Source organism: Pantherophis guttatus, chromosome 1, assembly GCF_059756535.1.
Source record: "Pantherophis guttatus breed Tessera chromosome 1, ASM5975653v1, whole genome shotgun sequence".
Taxonomy (NCBI): domain Eukaryota; kingdom Metazoa; phylum Chordata; class Lepidosauria; order Squamata; family Colubridae; genus Pantherophis; species Pantherophis guttatus.
In genome coordinates this window covers 13,353,694-13,374,851 of record NC_142063.1, presented here as the reverse complement: position 1 = coordinate 13,374,851, position 21,158 = coordinate 13,353,694, and the positions used below count along the sequence as shown (strand labels likewise).

General features: G+C 43.5%; 1 protein-coding gene across 2 annotated transcripts in view; it reads left to right on the top strand.

Annotated features, from left to right (window-relative positions):
• The first annotated feature begins 639 nt into the window (after window positions 1-639).
• The window catches only part of POLRMT (RNA polymerase mitochondrial), a 68,375-nt gene continuing 47,856 nt past the window's right edge, over window positions 640-21,158 (top strand). Inside the window, exons 1-6 of one of the 2 annotated variants that reach the window (XM_087873787.1) lie at window positions 640-883; window positions 3,866-3,958; window positions 6,591-7,258; window positions 11,608-11,738; window positions 17,610-17,793; window positions 20,730-20,879. In XM_087873787.1, coding sequence (XP_087729913.1) covers window positions 847-883; window positions 3,866-3,958; window positions 6,591-7,258; window positions 11,608-11,738; window positions 17,610-17,793; window positions 20,730-20,879 — 1,263 coding nt within the window. In that variant the 5' untranslated portion in view covers window positions 640-846. The remainder of the gene's footprint in view (window positions 884-3,865; window positions 3,959-6,590; window positions 7,259-11,607; window positions 11,739-17,609; window positions 17,794-20,729; window positions 20,880-21,158) is intronic. The other variant, XM_087873820.1, reaches the window with a different exon arrangement.

The window sequence follows — 21,158 nt, the reverse complement described above, 5'->3', positions numbered from 1 at the left end:
CCCCTTGAATTATTTGTAAAAATAATAAGATGGAATACAAATGAATAAAATAATATTTTAAGGGGAAGTGGTTGAACTTCTTAAAGGGAAGACTCCTATCTGCTTTTTAAAGTTTCTTTCCAATTTTTGTGGTTGACTTTGTATTGCTTTTATATTTTAATGTTAATATTTGTCATTTTAATGTAATGATTTCCATTCTCTTTTTTTATCTGCTAAGCTGCCTACTAGAGTACTTGATAGCGAGATGAACAGCATATAAATTTAATAAATAAATAATAGCTGTCAGACTCACAGCTGTATAAATTTAATTTATATTTAATTTATATTTAAATTAATTTAATGTATATTTACATTAATTTAATTTAATCTGATTAAATCGCTACCAATTTATTTAGACTTTCCAAACCCTATAAAAATAAAAACTTCTATAAAATCCCACCATTTAATGGTATTAAATTAATTATGATTTGTAGTGATTTTTTAAAAAACTGCCTGATGATTCATATGACCCCCTTATTCTCCGTAAAAGTCTCTGAGCTGTTTACAAACGATACGAAAAGGAGAAAAAAAAAAAAAGCTGGATTTGAACCTCGCGATGGATGGCCGAGGCAACAGCCCTCTCTTCTTTTTTTCGTATCTCTAGGTCCTCGCCATGCCTCCAAGGATTGGTCGTTTCCAATCCTATCCCGGCCACTCGAGCGGAGGCCCCATTGGGTAGCGAGAGAACCACAGAGACGAGTCCTCCTCGCCTGTGCAGAGCGCCGCGCCTGCGCAGTAAAGGGGTGGATAACCATGCGTGCTCTCCCGGGCAGGCGGTAAAATGTAGAGGGCACCGGGGTGGAACCGATGCTGAACCTGCAAGGGCCGCTGCGGTGGGGCAAAGGTCAGTGTTGGTGCCTGTGGGGCGGGGGTGGGTGGGAAATATCGAATTGGAGGGGGGGGGGGAAAGTAGGGCACTTTGCCCTACTGGAGGTGGATGGATTTGAACTCGCCACCCTTTCCCCTCTTGGGGGGGGGGAGAGGGAGTAATAGGGTCACATCTATGCCCACCTTCAAATTTGGATACCTTCCCTGGCCTCGTTGATTGACAGCTTTTGGCCGATTGGGTTGGCTTGGTTTGGTGCGTGAACGGGAGACCACCAGGAGAGCCACGAAGGCTGCCTTGCAAAAAAGGAAGTTGAATTTGATGCCTCGGGATTCAGCCACACGCGCCTCTGTTGATGCTGAGAAACTTGCCCGCATGCAAGATGAAGGGATCAAGAGGCTCAAGGGAGATCTTGCCCGTTATTTGATCTCCCTAGTTGCAGGTAGTCCTTGACTTGCGACCACAATTGAGGCTAAAATTGCTTTGCAGCACCGTCGTTAAGTGAGTTTTTCCCCATTGTGCGACCTTTCTTGCCATAGTTGATAACTGAATCGCTGCAATTGTTAAGGGTAGTAACATGGTTGTTAAGTGAATCTGACTTCCACATTGAATTTACTTGTCAAAAGGTCGCAAAAGATGATCACATAATCCCGGGACACTGCAGCTGTCATAAATACATGTCAGTTGCCAAGGATCCGAATGTTGATCTTGTGACCACGGGGATGCTGCAATGGTCATTAAGTGTGAAAAACGGTCATAAGTCAGTTTTTTCAATGCTGTTGTAATTTCAAACGGTCACTAAATGAATGCTTTGTAAGTCGAGGACTACCTATATTTGTTTCACATAATTCCCAATGAAATCCATTGCCTTCTCTAATGAGGAAAGGTATAAGGCCCTGTATTTCCGCCCCTAACATTAGTACTAGTATATAAATTTCATAAAAATAAATAGATGAACAAACTTAACTTTTTATTTTATTTTAATTGGTGTATTATATTGTTGTTTTAGATATAACCTGGTCAGTGAAAGCTGCAACAGCTACATTTGTAGAGTATCCTAAATTTGGTTTGGATTTCTCTTGGGATTTGGGTTGCATATTGGATGAGATGTTTCATCATCTAGAAAAGCAGACATGAATATGGCCATTAAGAAGATGTTTCACCTTCTTAATGAAATAGGAAGGAACTTATCCCCCATTCCCTCTAAAGCAGGGGTCTGCAATCTTAAAACACTCAAAAAGAGCCATTTGGACCTGTTTCCCACAGAAAAAAAACACCAGGAGCCACAAAACTAGCATATGTAGTTGAATTAAACATTCTGTTTTCTTCTGAAATTTAACTTTTCTGGGATTTATCCATGGTCCGCCTACTGGGGGTTGAAAAGCTTAATAAATCGCATGTCGGCGCATTGGCGGTTGTGACACATATTTTGAGTGACAGAGAGCCACAGCAGAAGGGTAAAAGAGCCACATGTGGCCCCAGAGCCGCAGGTTGCTGACCCCTGCTTTAAAGGTTGGGGAAAGGGTAAAGTAATGGACAAAAGTGCTCATCCTTGATTTTCTGTCTTACGTATTAAGAACCTCTTCAATTTTCGGAGTGGCAACCCCAACCAGATTAAACAGCCTTGAGCTCAATTTTGAAAAAAAACAGTTTTGCCAGATATGAAATTGTTTCTTCGTAGTTCAGAAGAGCCCATGTTACTCCTTTTCCATTGCTTGCTTTGTCAAGTTTATATACTTCCCTTCCCTACTAACCTGAAACATGCAGATGGAACAATTGGGTTGATTGCACATCTGTAACATCCAGAGACAGAGGTTCTCAGGATGATAGATAGTAAAGGCCTTACAAAACCCAAAATTATGTAAACCAGTGCTTCTCAACCTCTGGTCCGGGGTGCCCTGAGGGGGTCACACGATGTCATCACAGGGTTTACCAAGCCTTGAAATGTTATGATTTAAATCTTGGTGGTCTGTGGCCATGGTCTGTGGCCACAAAAGGTATTTAAAGGGGGGTCCGTGGTGAAGAAAAAGGTTGAGAACCACTGATGCAAACAATATAAAAATCCACACTGAAGCTAGAATAATGGATAAATAAAAACATCGAGCAGCGATACTTACTGTACCAATACTGTATCTTCTGAAATTATATGGGAGAGAGAGGAAGGATGGAGGAAGGAAGGAAGGGAGACAGGAAGTGATGAGAGAGGAAGAAGGGAGAAAGAGAGGAAGTGGAGAAAAGGAGAGAGGAAGGAAGGGGAGAAGAAAGAGAAGAAGGGAAGAGACGAGAAAGGAAAGGAAGGAAGGAAATCCAATTACAGTAAAGCAGTAACGAACCTTTGGGTTTTTTGAAACACTGGTAAGAGTTTCTCAAATGCTTTGGAAAATAAAACAGATGATATCAGCGATAGACCATTGCATAGGCACCAGTGGAATTCATTTATTTATTTACTTATTTCTTGAATTTATATTGCCGCCTGTTAGATGCTGAGTTTGTTGATCGAAAGGTTGGCAGTTTAGCGGTTCGAATCCCTAGTGCCGCGTAACGGGGTGAGCTACTTGTCCCAGCTTCCTGCCAACCTAGCCGTTCGAAAGCACATTAAAAAATGCAAGTAGAAAAAATAGGGGCCACCTTTGGTGGGAAGGTAACAGCATTCCGTGCGCCTTTGGCGTTGAGTCATGCCGGCCACATGACCACGGAGACATCTTTGGACAGCGCTGGCTCTTCGGCTTTGAAACGGAGATGAGCACCACCCCTTAGAGTCAGAAACGACTAGCACATATGTGCGTGGGGAACCTTTACCTTTACTATTCGCCCATGGCGACTCATTATGTTGTAGAGGGTGTTTTACAACTGGAGGATCCCTGCTTCTCTCGGGTAACTGCTTTGCTCCTAGGATCCACTGCCTGGGAAGTCAAGAGGTAAGAAAAGCTGTTGGTTGTCCTCTCCCTGATGGCACTTGGGAACCAATTCCCATAATGATCAGCCTTCTCTCATTTTCAGGGAGCCTCCGTGTTGGGATGAGATGTTATTCAACCAGGGTGAAAGAAGAAAGCAGGAAACTATGGTTACATGAGCAGGTGGAGCTGTTGGAAGGTAAGCCAACAAATCAGGATAAAAATAAACGTGTGTGCAGATATTTATGCCCGGTTCGTATTCAGATCTGGATGTCTACATGTTTGATGTATCGATTGCAGTGATTTGTACGCTTGCATTGGGAGTAACTCTTGAGTATCTTAAAAGGAATGCAGGTAGTCCTCAACTTACGGCCACAATTGAGCCCCAACATGTCTGTTGCTAACGAGACAGTTGCTAGGTGCGTTTTGCCCCATTTTACAACTTTCCTTGCTACAGTTGTTTTTTTTAGCATTTAGCATTTTTTATTTCATTATATAAAATGCAAAATAAAATAAAATAGGAAATGAAGGGAGGGAAAGGGAATGGGGAATAGAATGGAATGGAGTGGAGTGGAGTGGAATGGAATAGAATTTTATTGGCCAAGTGTGATTGGACACACAAGGAATTTGTCTTTGCTGCATATGCTCTCGGTGTACATAAAAGAAATGATACGTTCATCAAGAATCATAAGGTACAACACTTAATGATAGTCATAGGGTACAAATAATCAATCGAATCATACTAGGAAACAATCAATATAAATCGTAAGGATACAAGCAACAAAATTACAGTCATAAGTGGGAGGAGATGGGTAATAGGAACAACGAGAAGATTAATAGTAATGCAGACTTAGTGAATAGTTTGACAGTGTTGAGGGAATTATTTGTTTAGCAGAGTGATGGCGTTTGGGAAAAAACTGTCCTTGTGTCTCGTTGTTCTGGTGTACAGTGCTCTATAGTGTCGTTTTGAGGGTAGGAGTTGAAACAGTTTATGTCCAGGATGCGAAGGGTCCGTAAATATTTTCACAGCCCTCTTTTTGACTTGTGCAGTATACAGATCCTCCATGGAAGGCAGGTTGGTAGCGATTGCTTTTTCTGCAGTTCTAATTATCCTCTGAAGTCTGTGTCTGTCTTGTTGGGTTGCAGAGAAAAGGGGGTGTGAAATACAAGGGGGAAGAGAAAAAGAAAGAAAAGGGGGCATTGACTTCCAAAATTATTTAATGTTTTTTAAATTGTTTTTAAATTTTATATGTTGTGTTTTTACCGTGGCTGTTCACCGCCCTGAGTCCTGTTGGAGAAAAATTAAATTAAAATTACAAAATAAATAAATAAATAAATAAATAAATAAATAAATAAATAAATAAATAAATAAATAAATAAACAAACTCTTCCTAGCACAGTGCAAAATAAACACACTGCAGCCTCAACCTTTTGCTTCTATCTATCAATACATAACTAGCCATTTCTATAGCACCAAATCTTTCTAATCAACAAAATCAAGATCAGAGTTTTATTTTTTTTCTTCACAAGCACAAATTCCAGAAGTGATGTCCAAATAAGAAGATGTTTTCCTCTTTAAGTAAAATAATCAGTTTAACCATTCCTGCTTTATCTTCCTTGCTACGGAAATATTGTGCATTTCTATTTGCACCTAGCAATCTTTGGGAACTGTCACCATTTTTATTTATAAAATTTATTATATTCTTTCAAATTCTTTGGCCTTATTGAAAAAAAAAAGATAGGGGCTTTTTTTTCTTTCACCCTCTTTCCTTCAAAGTGCTAAACTGTTTTTTTAAAGCGCTTTTTTAAAAAAAATCTTTCTAATACAACTTATTCTTTGACTTTAACATAGTCAAACTTCAGCCCTTCAAACTACCCTAATAGAATAATAATTATTTTTTCTTTTATAAACATCCTTTTTAACATACAGAGTTTTTCTTTAAACTGATACATCATTTTCTTTAATTTTCTCTTGATTCAGGTACTCTCAAATACAGTTTGCATTTGTATCTTGCCACCGTTGTTAAGTGAATCAGTGCAATTGTGAAGTTAGTAACACGGTTGTTAAGTGAATCTGGCTTCCCCGTTGACTTTGCTTGTCAGAAGGTCGCAAAAGGGGATCACATGACCTTGGGAACACTGTAACCATCATAAATAGGAACCAGGTGGCTCAGGAATTCTGGGAGTTGAAGTCCACAAGTCATAAAAGGGCCATGGTTCCCTAGCACCCCTGCTTTATATCACTGACACATTTATATCCCTGTTTCTGTTTAGTCTACACCAGGGGTCAGCAACCTGCGGCTCCGGAGCCACAGACGGCTCTTTGGGCCCTCTGCTGTGGCTCCCTGTCAGGTGATCCCACCACTGGCTGGCCCCACCCCTTGCCCTCCCCTCCCAGTCACTCCTCGCCTGAGAAGGTAAGGGCGACAGTGTGGGATGGAGAAGCGGCCAGGGCAGAGACAGGGAGATACAGAGAGAGGGGGAGAGAGAGAGACATAGAGAGATACAGAGAGAGAGGGAGAGAGGGGGGCAGAGAGGGAGGGAGGGGAGAGAGAGAGAGATGTCAAAAGGATTTTGTGGTTCCCGGTGTTTTTTAACAACTGGTTCTCTGCCCTAATGACCAGCTGGGTAGGCGTGGCTAGGGGGAGTCATGTGACTGGTGGAAGTGAGTGACATCGAGTTGGCCACGCCCACCCAGGTTTTGTGGCTCCCGGTGTTTTCTTTTCTGTGGGAAACGGGTCCAAATGGCTCTTTGAGTATTTAAGGTTGCAGACCCATGGCCTACACCATTAGAGATCATACATTGTGTTCTGTTTCCTCCCACCCCCCAGTATTGAAAGCTAGAGTGAAGCAACTCCGGGCTGATAATGAACCGGACATCCTGAAGCCCAAGATCGAAGTATGCCAGATCCAGAAATTCAGTTACTTTCCAGGTGCCCAGGTGCAGAAGACTGCCGCACCCCAAACATCTCAGGGCAAGCCCGTCGTCCCAACGGATGAAGCCGCCCACGTCCTCAAAGCGAATGCCTGGAAGGCGAAAGTGAAGATGGAAAAACAAGCCAGTAAAATGAAGCGTTGGGACGTGGATACCAGAACCTTAGAAGCCATCCTCTCTTCTAAAACTCTGGTGGAAAAAGCTGTTAAAGGCTCCCCGAAATCTGTCAGGCAACCTACAGCGGATGGCTCCGAAGCACAATCGGACTGCAAAATGGCCTTGACAGGGATCCGGGTCTGGGACAGAAATGAGCCTCCCGTTTCTTCTGCTGTCCAGGCCTCGGCTGAGCCTGTGCCGATGCTTAACGGGAGGTTGCTTCCAGAAATGAAAGTCTTCCAGGATGACATTCGGATGACCATTTTAGCCTACATGGACACTTCCCTGTTCAAGGGCCAGAAGAGGAAAGCCTTACAGTGTTTGTTATATTTCCACAATACCCCGGGGCTGAAGAAGTTTCTGACTACACAGATGTTCAGTCTTCTCATGTGTCATTACGCCAAGCAGGTATTTTTTTTATTATTATTATTTTTGTTTTTACTGATACATACTGTCAGACTTAACCCAACTTGGTTCATTAGGAAAGAAACACCCTCGACTCCGTTCGTAGCGAAAAGGTTAACTTTTACTAATAGCCAAGTGGTTATAGGGAGCAAAGCCGGATCTAAGAGTTCGCGCGCGAATATTCCCTAGTTAAGTTTCCCTTCTCTTGTTCCACTCCCCAGTCACATTCGAAGATGATGGTTTGGTAACTGTCCCTGAAACGATTGGGCAGGCGTTGCATTCCATTTTTCAGGCCTTTGGGATGTCTTGGGACGGCCCGAAGGATCACTGTCGGTTTCCCTCCATATCTCCCTCCCCCCCATGACTTATGGCAGACTGACATCTAGCGAAGCATAGCGAGTGAAGGATGGCAGTTCTGACACACACCCAGAAAAACCTTCCAGGGAGGTTGTGGCATACAGGTGATCTTCAACATACGGCCACAGTTAAGGTTATCATTTCTGTTGCTCAGCATGGTGGTGGTTAAGGGAATCGCCCCTAATTTTATGACTTTTTTGCCACGGTGGTTAAGCGAATCACTGCAGCTGTTGAGTGAATCATGCTGTTGTTAAGCGAATCCAGCTTCCCCCATTGACCGAGCTTGTCAGGAGCCAGCTGAGAAAGTTGGTGATCACAGGATGTCCCAAAGTCATGGGTATCAAACGCTTGGCGTCACGTTGCCGTCTCACGACGTTTTGCGATGTTTTGATTTATATGCCGCCCTTCTCCGGAGGCTCAGGGCAGCTTACTATGCGTTAAGCAATAGCCTTCATACTTTTGTATATATTTATACAAAGTCAGCTTATTGCCCCCACAATCTGGGTCCTCAATTTACCTACCTTAGAAAGGATGGAAGGCTGAGTCAACCTTGAGCCTGGTGAGATTCGAATTTACAGTAATTGCAGACAGCTGGTGTCAATCACAATGCTATCAGTCTGCTGAGCCACCAGGCCCTTTTGCCCTTTTTCCCATTTGCAGAGGTGGGAGTGGCCTGTGTGTGACGCATCCAGCCCACAGGCCGCCAGTTTGACATCCCTGCTCTACCCTGTTTCCCCGAAAATAAGACATCCCCTGATAATAAGCCCAGTCAGGCTTTTGAGCGCATGCGCTAAAATAAGCCTCCCCCCCTGAAAATAAGCCCTCCCCAAAAATATTTAAACGCAGAGCTGGAAATCAGGTAAGACGGCAAGAGGAGCCCCATCTTGCTCCACGCGCCCCAAAATAATAAGACCTCCCTGAAAATAAAGCCAAGCGCTTATTTTGGGGTTCAAAAAAATATAAGACAGAGTCTTATTTTCGGGGAAACACGGTAGGATGTCGCCATCTTCATAAATGCAATACAATGCCAGTTGACATGCACCCCGATTTTGATCATGGGGATGCTGCAGTGGTTGTAAGTTTTGAGGGACCGGTCATAAGTCGCCTTTTTCAGTGCCGTTGTTTCACTAAACGAACGGCTGTAAATTGAGGACTTCCTGTATGCTGTCCTGGGGGAGGAATTTTAATCCGGATCCCCTGAGCTGAACATTTGCTGCGTTTGAGCCAGCTTGGCCACCGTTGACGGAAGGAAGGGAAGGTCATTCCAACTAGTCAAAGGCCAGCCTGTTTAGGGTGGGGTGGGGGGAAAATCTGCCATCCCCCTTGCCCCAGGAGGAGTGAGAATGGAGGGTGTGGGTCATAGAGCGTTGCAGTGGGGAGAGCCGGGTTGTCATCCTGGGACGTTACCATCACACCTGTAGCTTTTTGCTTGGGATGGTGAAATATAGGGAGTCCTTGATTTACAACAGTTCGCTCCATGACCGTTCAAAGTTACAACACCCCTGAAAAAAGTGACTGATGACCATTTTTTCACACTTATGGTTACAGGTAGTCCTCGACTTTCAACCAGGGGTGAAATGCTCCCGGTTTGGACCGGATCAGCCGATCTGGTAGCGATGGCGGCAGGTGGTTCGGAGAACTGGTAGCAAAAATCCCTCCCCATGCCCACCCGGTCTCCCGCTTGCCGCTTCTTTTAAAAAATGCTTTTTAAAGGTTAAAAAAAAAAGCATTTTTTTTACAACCTATTCGGCTGAATAGGTTATAAAAAAATACTTTTAAAAGTAAAAAAAAAATCACGTGCCACAGATTTCACCACTGCTTTCAACAGTACATTTAGCGCCTGTTCAAAGTTACAATGGCCCTGAAAAATGTGACTTGCGACCATTGTTCAAAGTTGCGACCTTTGCATCATTCCCTACAGTCACGTGATCAGAATGCAGACGCTTGGCAGCGGGTTCATATTTATGACGGTGGCCGTGTCCCAGGGGTCACGAGATCCCCTTTTGCAACCTTCTGACACGCAAGGTCGATGGGCTAAACAAATAGAAATTTGGGCTCGGTTGTCGTCGTAAGTTGAGGACTCCTTGCATTGCATTATCCCCACGGTCTCATGTCAGAATTGGAACGCTTGGCAAATGGCTCGGATTTATGATTGTTGCAGGGTCCCAGAGCCATGCGATTCCTTTTTATGACCTTCCAACAAGCAAAGTCAATGGGAAGCCAAATTGACTTAATAATCTTGTTGCTGACTTAACAGCCACGGTGATTCATTTGACAAAGGGGGAAGGAAGATTGTAAAATGGGGCAGAACTCAATAACTGTCTTGCTTAGCAGTGAAAATGTTGGACTCACTTGTGATTGTAAGCCAAGGACTACCTGTATGCAGTATGAATTCATTGTGTGTGTATGTGAGATATATAGATTATGTGTGTATGTACATATATGTATATGGAGAATATAAAGTTTATGTGCATTTATATATAGGCAGCATACATAAATTATACGCCTTTATGAGCCTGAGTGGTGTAGGAGGCTAATGCCTCCTACTAAGGCAGCATTTAACATCCATCTGCCTGCAATTACTGCGAGTTCGAATCTCACCAGGCTCAAGGTCGACTCAGCCTTCCATCCTTTCTAAGGTGAGTAAAATGAGGACCCAGTTTGTGGGGGCAATAAGCTGACTTTGTATAAAATATACAAAAGGATGAAGGCTATTGCTTAACGCATTATAAGCAGCCCTGAGTCTCCGGAGAAGGGCGGCATATAAAAATAAATAAAAATAAAAAAAAAAAAATATGCAGCATATACAGGTAGGCCTTGACTTATGACCGCAGTTGAGCCCCAAATTTCTGTTACTAAGCGAGACGGTTGTTAAGTGAGGTTTGTTCCATTTTACATCTTTCTTGCCACAGTTGTTAAGCGAATCATTGCAGTTAAGTTAATAACAGGGTTGTTAAGTGAATCCGGCTTCCCCATTGAGTTTGCTTGTCAGAGGGTTGCAAAAGGTAGTCGCATGACCCCGAGACAACGCATCCATCATAAATGCGAATCAGTTGCCAAAGCATTTGCAAGAGCCGAGGTGGCGCAGTAGTTAGAGTGCAGTACTACAGGCTACTGCCAGCTGCCTGCAATTTGGCAGTTCAAATCTCACCAGGCTCAAGGTTGACTCAGCCTTCCGTCCTTCCGAGGTGGGTAAAATGAGGACCCAGATTGTTGGGGGCAAGAGGCTGACTCGGTAAACTGCTTAGAGAGGGCTGGAAAGGCATTGTGAAGCGGTATACAAGCCTTAAGTCCTATTGCTTCTTGAATGAGAAACGAAATGTCTTCAAAGAAAAACCAGAAAGTCCAGTTGCCTCTTGAAAAAAAAAAAACACCTTTGGGACAACCTCCGTAGACATATGCTCACAGACACACAATTTGCATGTGTCTGTGTCTGTGTTATACAGCTCCAATGTGTTAGTTGCCTTCTTTTAGGCTGCCCCCCTTAGAAGTCTTCAAGGCAAACTGCTTTCTGGTCTTGTGATGAAAACCCTAAGAAGGAAAAAGAAAAACAAAAGCAGAGCAGTAGAGGCACAGCTGCCAGAAAGGCTCCGCTTGGCAGCCACTCCTGTACTCTGCCTCATTTCCATGGAAGACTAATGGCGGCTTAGGCATAATCTTAGAGCAGGGAGGTCCAACTTTGGTAACTTTCAGACTTGCGGACTTCAACTCCCAGAATTCCCCAGCCAGCCATGCCATAAATCTGCTAATTGTAGCTAAATGCTTCCGGGGTAACCTTTTTGGGTCATGTTTCTGGGTCCACCCAACAGGCTAATCCCCAGTAGAGCTTAATGTGTTATATAAAATGGGGCCATTGAGTGTTTTCAATTTTATTTCAAGAAGCAGAACTCCCATTTTGTATTCTGGTTCTTTTTAAGGGATGGGGGATGGGGTAGATAGGATTAGCCGGTTTGAGTCTGTGGTTGCAATTCATTCCTGTTTCCTTCTCTGCTTAGGGTGCGCTGAAGAAAATTGGCTGGCTGTTTTCCATGCTGGAGGAAAATAACCTCAAGCCGAATCAGGATTGTTATATGGCTGTGCTAAATTGCATGGGTCGAATCAAAACCGAACCCCATATCATTTCAAGGTAAGGAGCTGCGATGCTTTTAAATAGTGTTTCTTCACCTTGCCCGTTTTAAGGTGTGTACCTCAACTCCCAGAGTTCCCTCAGCCAGCATGGCTGGCTAGGGAATCCTGGGAGTTGAAGTCCACACACCTTCAATCTCTGTCAAAGTTGAGAAACGTTTCCTCTTAGAAGTAGGACAGTCTTGAGATGCTGTTCCAGTTTGAATTGGGGCTGGGGAGTGGGAGGGACATAGAATAACAGAGTTGGAAGGGACATTGGAGGTCTTCTAGTCCAATAATATAAAAAGAAAAAAACAGCACTCTAGCTATGTAGCTCTGAAGATGATACAGATCACCAAATTAGGAGGCAGTCTTTCCCTGAATACAGATCATCCTCAAGTTACGACCACGATTGGGATGAAAATTTCCATTCTTAAGCAAGGCAGTTGTTAAGTGAGTCATCCCCGACTTTACAACCTTTTTTGGCATGACTGTTAAGGTTTAGGTTAGGTTTAGGTTTATTAAATTTGTATACAGTCCTTATCCCGAAGGACTCAGGGCGGTGAACAGCCAAGATTAAAATACATGCAATATAAAAATTAAAATAAATTAAAACAGAATTAAATCAAATTGGCATCCCAAAATTTAAAACCCTTTGCCCATAAAATAACCCATTAAAATTTTAAGCCAGCCCGGCTTGCTGAAATAGGAAGGTCTTCAAAGCTCGAGGAAGGTCCGAAGGTCCGAGAGTAGTCGTATTCCTGGGGGTAGCTCATTCCAGAGGGTGGGTGCCCGCACAGAGAAGGCTCTCCCCCTAGGGGTTGTCAGTCGACATTGTTTGACCGACGGCACCCTGAGGAGGCCCTCTCTGTGGGAGCGGATTGGACGGTGGGAGGTTATCGGTGGCAGAAAGTGGTCTCGTAAATACCCGGGCCCTAAGCCATGGAGTGCTTTAAAGATGAAAACCAATACCTTGAAGCGCACCCAGAAGACCACCGGGAGCCAGTGCAGCTCGCACAGGAGAGGTATTACATGGGAGCGCCATGTTGCCCCCATAATAACCCGCGCGGCTGCATTCTGGACCAGCTGGAGCCTCCGGGTGCTCCTCAAGGGGAGCCCCATGTAGAGAGCATTGCAGTAGTCCAGGCGAGAGCAGCAAATTGCTGCTGTTGCTAAGTGAATCATGCAGTCATTAAGCAAACCCAGCTTCCCCCATTGACTTTAGCTGTCGGAAGCCACCTGAGAAGGTTGCAGATGGTGATCACGGGACTCGGGGATGCTGCAACCATCATAAACACATGCCGGTTGTCAAGTGCCTGAATTTTGAACACGTGACAGTAGCAATGCTACGACGGTTGTAAATGTGAGAACCGACCAACTTTAAACGATCACTAAACAGATGGCTATGAGCCAGCAGCGTGCGGCAGCAGCCAAAAACGCCAAATACGATCCTTGGTTGCATAAACCAAGAGATACAGAATCAAAATCATGTAAAGTATTAGTACCACTTTATAAAACTTTAGCAAGGCCATATCTGGAATCCTGCATTCAGTTTTGGTCACCACGTTACAAAAAAAGATGTTGAGACTTTGGAAATAATGCAGAGAAGAGCAACTAGGATGCCTGGAAACTATAACATATGCAGGAACTGGGTATGGCCAGTCTAGAAAAAAGAAGGACTAGGAGGTGACATGGTATTCTAGTATTTGAGAGGCTACCACAAAGAAGAGGGGGTCATTTTCCAAAGCACCAGAAGGCAAGACAAGAAGCAATAGATGGTAACTAATCAAGGAGTTAAGGAGAAACTTCCTAACAGTGAGAACAATTAACCAGTGGAACAGCTTGCCTCTAGAAGTTGTGGGTGCTCCATCACTGGTGGTTTTTAAGAAGAGATTGGACAGCCACTTGAATTGGACTAGAAGACCTGCAAGATCCCTTCCAATTCTATTCTGATTGATTGACTACCTGTACCATCCAATCGGGAATGGTGAGAGGTGTCTCCAGACCAAGCAAGCATCAGGTTAACTCCTGACAACCTGCAGTGCTGACCGAGAACGACTGAGATGCCATGGAAGCAATTCTCAAGAGAAAACGCCGTTCCATAGTTGAAATGCCGCAGAAAAACTACTCAGCATTTAAATCCTGTTAGAAAAGATCAGCGTACATAAACGGTCTAGAGTACTCAAAAAAGTACAGTTGCAAGCATTCGGCGAGATAAATCACTTGCACCAGCCCATAACTGAAATGCTACTGTCCTCTGGTCAACCTTCTATCCTTTAATCTTAGGATAATCGTAGAATGTCAAGGAGGGTATTTATGTGGTTGCTAGGAGTTGAAACCACTTGATAGAGCATAATCAATCATAGACCGTGGGATGAGGGGAATGAATGTTATTTTAAACTACGGTCAGAGAAGCTGTGATAGTGGAGAAACCAAAGCGTATCTCAAATGCTTCCTTGGGAGATATTGTAGCCACTCACCACAAACGATTGATTGATTGATTGATTGATTGATTGATTGATTGATTGATTGTGTCAGCCATCCCAACTTGTTCAACTAGAAAAGAAAGACGTTCGAATCTGTTACTAGTGAATGTACACTTTACTAGAGCTACCGTATTTTTCGGAGTATAAGACGCACTGGTCTATAAGACGCACCTACCTTTTTTGGTGAGGAAAAGAAGAAAAATAAATCTGGCTCTGCCTCTGAGCAATTTTGCCTCATTACAGCAAACAGGCTGCTTTACTTTCATTTTCATTTTCAGCATAGCTTGATTAGCACAAGGGGAAAAAAAATCTGCTCCAGCAATTTACCTCTTTGCAGCAAGCAGCAGAGCCCTGCGTAAGACAGCTGAGAGCAAAACAGCTGAGAGTCGGGAGCAGGGGTGGGTTCTAATTTTTTTTACTACCGGTTCTGTGAGTGTGGCTTATTTTGTGGGCGTGGCTTGGAGTCCATGTGACTAGGTGGGCATGTCTAGCTGGTCAGAGTCATTTCTGGAAGATCCTTGCACTTAGGACCAGTCCTTGCACTTACGACCCGACTCATTTGTTTGCTTTTAACACTGATCAGCTGTAGGACGGCCCTTTGAAGCCCCGCGGCAAGAGTTTAAACAGTTTTTTTCCCTCTAGTCATCAGCTGGGACTCAGGAGGCAGCAATAGATTGGGGGGTGGGACCAAATAAAAGGTAAGAATAACGTGGGAGGGCGGGGGGGGATAACCGGTTCGGTGACGTCATATCGTCACCGCTACCGGCTTGGCCGAACCGGACCGAACCGGGAGGAACCCACCACTGGTCGGGAGGCCGATCCAATCAACTTGTGCTAATTAGGATGTGCTGAAGCTGAAAGGAGCTGCTTTTTCTTGCTGTTTGCTGCAAGGAGGTAACTGCTGGGAAGCAGAGGCCAAAGGGCAGGGCTACATTTGGTGTATAAGATGCACCTAAATTTTCACTCCCTTTTAGGGGGGGGGGAGATGTGTTTTATACTCCGAAAAATACGGTAAATTGTTTCAGTGTAGCAAAGCCGGATCTGAGTTTTCGTGCCCAAAGCCTCTGATTAACATCTTCCCATCTATCCCCCCTGATTATCTCCAACTGTTTAATTACATTCAAACAAATTGTTTTGGTAACAGTCCCTGGCTTGATGGGCTGGGTGGTGCTGCGTTCCACGGTGTGACCTTGGACCAGCAACTCTGGACGGCACAAGTAGTTTCGATTCCTTTTATGTTAGCAATGCTGGTGCAGCGGGATGGCAGTCCTGACAGATTGATTGATTAATTGGGCGCCCTCAAGTGATATTGACTCTCGGCAATCACATAAATTGATGTTCTCCAGGATAATCTAATCCCAACCCATCACCCCTGTAAATCAACTCCACCCCTCTTATTGCTGCTCGTCTTTTTCTTCCCTTTCCTTCCATCTTTCCCAACTTCTCATGGAAGTTTACGATGCGTTCAAAGTAGGATAATTTTGAGCCTGGAGATGGGTGCCTCAGACGAGAGAAGTTTGGAATGATTTATTCTGTGGTCCATTGGGTTGCTTCCTTGTCTGCCTGTGGGATTCTCAAGAACCTCCTTGCCTCTAGAAACTGTGGGTGCTCCCTCACTGGAGGTTTTTGAGAAGAGATTGGACAGCCATTTGTCTGAAATGGTAGAGGTTCTCCTGCTTGGGCAGGGGGTTGGCCTAGAAGACTTCCAAGTCTTCTGACCTAGGCTTCCTTAGAAAGTATAAAGCACAATCTTAGTCCCGCAAAACCTCTTTTTATTTATACGGCTGTAAATTACTTCCATTTACAGTCGGCAAGGCTTGATAAACAGTCTTTCAGAGGAAGGTTATCAACACCCACCTATCTCACGTGGAACGCTGCCAGAGAGCTAATTTCCAGGCGCAGGGCAAGGCCAAACTTGGCACAGAGTCACAAACAGAAGTTTCAAATCTTGAATCGGCCAGATGAACTAATTGCTTCCTGCAAAAGCTCACGTCCCGTTCGCTTCTCTTTTATGTCTTATGGGAGGGGCCAATCATCTCCAAGCCTTACTTCCAAGTCGACCCTGTTTCCTTAATTGTTCCTGTCTCCTGGCAGCTCTGCGCATGCGCACACTGGGAACAGGCTCACATTGCCTCACTGATGTCAGACTCCGGAGGCAGCAAAGAATTACCAGATGGCCCCGGCCCCCTCTCTGCCTCCGACTCAGAGCCATCGTCCGAGCCTTCCCCAGACTCCAGGACTGGCCCACGTTCCTCCCCAACCTCCTCACTGTTCGAATCTGCTGCCAGCTCTGCTGGCCACTGGCGGGCCACCAACTCTTATTATTCTGTTATACTCCACAATATCATTGTTCACAAGTGTCAAAATTCTTTCCGTCCTGCTACTGCGGACTTCAACTTGCTACCATAGAGTGGTACCATAGAGTATCACAGAGAAAACCGCAGGATCCTGACCTTTACAACAATCATTCTGCCAACGAATCCATCCAATGCTTTGATCTAACTTCAAATACCATCTGCTGAGGATGATGGGAGATCTTATTAGCAAGCTATGCCGAGGAGTTTCCTTAGTCTAGTCTAGATTCTCAACCCTGGCATGTGGCGTGTGAACTTCAACTCCCAGAATTCCCTAGCCAGCCATGGCATTGGAAAACAGTGACTTAACGACCAGTCATTACACTTACGACCATCGTAACATACCCACAGTCACATGATTAAAATTCAGATCCTTGGCAACTGGCATGTTTTTTACGAGGGTTGCAGCATCCTGAGATCATGCGACTGCCGTTTGCAACCTTTGACAAGCAACATCCATGGGGGATGTCACGTTCACTTCATGACTGCATGATTCTCTTAACATCTGCGCTGATTCGCTTACCAACCATAGCGAGAAAGGTCATAAAACTGGGCACAAGTCACTTGGCAAAACCACCTTTGCTTAGCAATGACAATTGTGGTCGTAACTTGAGGAATATCTGTATCTGTGCCCTTAGCCTCCTGTGTAAGCCGTCCTCGACTTGCGATCACCGTTGAGTCCCAAATTTCTATGGCTGAGCAAGACAGTTGTTAAGGAAGTTGTGTCCCGTTTTACGACCTTCCTTGCCGCCGTTGTCAAGTGAATCACTGCAGCGGTTAAGTTAAGTGAATGTGGCTTCCCCATTGACTTTGCTTGTCAGAAGGTCACAAAAGGGTATCACGTGACCCCGGGACACTGCGACCGTCATAAATATGAGTCAGTTGCCAAGTGTCTGAATTCTGATCAGGTGACCACGGAGATGCAGCAATGGTCGTAAGTGTGAAAAACGGTCATAAGTCAGTTTTTCAAAGTGCCTTTGAAATTTCCAACCGTCACTAAACAGATGGTTGTAAGTCAAGAACGACTTGCTCAGGCTCTCCTCTCTCCAACAGATGCATTGAGCAGCTGGAAAGTGAGGGCTTCTCCTTGCAAAGCTTCTTCAAGGATTCCACGTACGAAGACAATGAAGTCATGATGATTCTGAGGGCCATCCAGACGGTCAAGCCAGACTTCCAGCCGGAATTCTTTTCCCCTCCAACCTCCACCATCCCACTACTGGAAAAATTCTACAAGAAGGTAAAATTGAAGCCCTCGCTACCTCCCAGGTGGTTTATTTGATAAGCCTGTTTCCCCCCCCCATCCCGCCCCCCATGCCATCCCTCTGCTAAACACCTGATTCTCACAGCACTGTCTTAGGCCTATTCTATTCCATTCCATTCCATTCCCATCCCACTCCATTCTATTCTTCATTCCAATATTCTATTCTATTCTATTCTATTCTATTCTATTCTATTCTATTCTATTCTATTCTATTCTATTCTATCCCATCCCATCCCATCCCATCCCATCCCATCCCACTCCACTCCACTCTACTCCACTCCACTCCACTCCATTCCAACTCTACTCTTATTCCTTATTCTATTCTATTCTACTCTACTCTATTCTATTCTATTCCATCCCATCCCACTCCATTCTATTCTTCATTCCAATATTCTATTCTATTCCATTCCATTCAATTCCATTCCATTCCAACTCTACTCTTATTCCTTATTCAACTCAACTCTACTCTACTCCTATTCCTTATTCTATTCTATTCTATTCCATCCCATCCCATCCCACTCCATTCTATTCTTCATTCCAATATTCTATTCTGTTCTATTCTATTCTATTCTATTCCATCCCATCCCATCCCACTTCATTCTATTCTTCATTCTAATATTCTATGCTATGCTATGCTATGCTATGCTATGCTATGCTATGCTATGCTATGCTATGCTATGCTATGCTATTCAATCCCATCCCATCCCATCCCATCCCATCCCACCCCACCCCACCCCAATCCACTCCATTCTATTCTTCATTCCAATATTCTATTCTATTCTATTCTATTCTATTCTATTCTATTCTATTCTATTCTATTCTATTCTATTCTATTCTATTCTATTCTATTTCATCTCGTCCCACCCCACTCCACTCCACTCCACTCCACTCCACATTTTATTCCACCCCACTACATCCCATACTACCCTGTTTCCCCTGTTTCCCCCAAAATAAGACATCCCCTGATAATAAGCCCAATTGGGCTTTTGAGCACATGGCAATAAGGCCAAGCACTTATTTCAGGGATCAACACTTATTTTCGGGGAAACACGGTATACCATTTGTGTCTTTGTGTTGTATCCCATCTTCAATTAGGAGTAAAATCTCCTTCTCTACATGTTGCCTTGCAGTGGGGTTTTAATAGTCAGGAATTAAACTTGACTTGAGGGCATATTTTTCTTAAAAAAAAATAAATAAACAAGCAGGATTTGCCTACCTTCAGCTGAGGCATTTTTATTTTATTTTATTTTTTGCCTTTAATTCTGAGCCTTTCCTCTGTCAAACTCACGCATAACCCCAAGTGCCCTGGTGTGTTTCTTTTTCTGGCTCATCTCCACCACATGACCGTCATCTCTTCCTCACGCCTGAGTGAAACACATTTCAAATAACCTAGCCAGGGGTTGGGAACTATGGCAACTTTACAGCCTGTGGACTTCAACTCCCAGAATTCCTGAACCGGCTGCTCTGGTTGGGGAATTCTGGGAGTTGAATTCATCCAGTATAATATAGTATGATATGGAATGGAATGGAATGGAATGGAACCCACCACCCAGGGTGGATAAAAATCAATAATTTTTTTAAAAAAATAAAAAAAATCGGATTTTTTTAATTTAAATTGGATTTTTTTGATTTTTATTGAATTTATTTTAATAAAAAAATTTTGGGGTAAAAATCTATCGTAAGATAGTTTTCTATTTAAGATACATAAATAATTTAGTTTATTCAGCATGAAATGAAGCTTAGTTATGTAGCATGAGGCTGTATATTCTGCAACACTGGGACTATCGGTGAGTCAACAGTGGGTCAAAGGAGTAGCAGAGATGACAGTTGCTCTTTAAAAATTATGATTTAAATCGAGTTGATTTAAATCAAGCCTTTTTACTAGCGATTTAAATCATGATTTAAATTGTGATTTAAATCAACTCGATTTAAATCAAATCCACCCTGCCACCACCCACTTTACGGTATGTTTCTGTTGCTCCCCTGTGGGAGGAGGTTTCAAAATATTTCTAGCAGGATTACCAGATTCTGTAACAGCTTTGTTTCCTATGCCATCCGTCTGGTAAACTCACAAGATTCATTTTTCTCGCCATGTGTATGTATATATGTATACACATCCAAACTACACTGTGTTGTTTCTCTTTGTCATATAATATATGTGAATATATGTATAATATTTATATATATACCCTGTTTCCCCCAAAATAAGACATCCCCTGATAATAAGCCCAATTGGGCTTTTGAGCGTGTGGCAGTAAGGCCAAGCGCTTATCTCAGGGTTCAAAAAAATATAAGACAGGGTCTTATTTTCGGGGAAACACGGTATATATATGTGTGTGTGTGTGTGTGTGTGTGTGTGTGTGTGTGTATGTATATGTATATGTATATATGTATTTCTCTTTAGCCAGGTTCTATCTACGTAAACCAAGATATTATGCAGCCCTAGTTCAGTGAAATCACAATTCACTAGTTTCTGGGCTTTTTTTCTTCTGGCAGCCAGCAAACACTCTGCTGCCCATTGGGAGACTAAGATAGATGGGCAGCAAAGGGTCTGCTGGCTGCCAGAAGAAAAAAAGCCCAGAAACTAGTGAATTGTGATTTCACTGAACTAAGACTGCATAATATCTTGGTTTACGAAGGTAGAACCTGGCTAAAGAGAAATACACATAAAACCTATGAAAAAGAAAGAAAAACAAATACGTATATACATATATATTTGTCATGTTTAGGTAGTGTATGTTGGAAGTGGTGACCTTTTCAGAACTGTATGCGATGAAATTTTATTTTAATGTATGCTGATTAGTGTACATTTAAAATGACAAAGTTATTCTAAGTTCTGAGTCTAAAGTTTAAGGACTACAGGTATCCCTGAGACATCATCACGGATTTCTTCCTCTTTACTTTCCCCTCAGAAGAAGTCCGTTTCTTACAGCAAGCTCAATTTCACAGCAGAAGAGCTGCAGCAACGGTTCCGAAAACAATACAACTCGGAGACGTCCGACAGGGTCACGGTTGAGTCAGTGGAAGCCACTAAACCTATCACAGCTACAACTATCAAAGCGGTAAAGTTAATTCCTGAGGAGAAGGTTGCATTTCCGGCCAGAATAAAAAGGGAAGGGATAAATACAGGAAGTCCTCAAGTTACAACCATAATGGAACCTGCCCATCATGGTTGTAACGTGTGACATATTATGACCTTTTTTTTTTGTGGCAGCTATTAAGCAAACCAGTGCTTCACTATGGGCACGGTTTGGCCAAAAACTGAACGTGGATGCCAGTTTTCGGCAAACCCATTTGTAAAATACAGTCAGGTATCTGTGGGATGCTGCAAACAGCCGTAA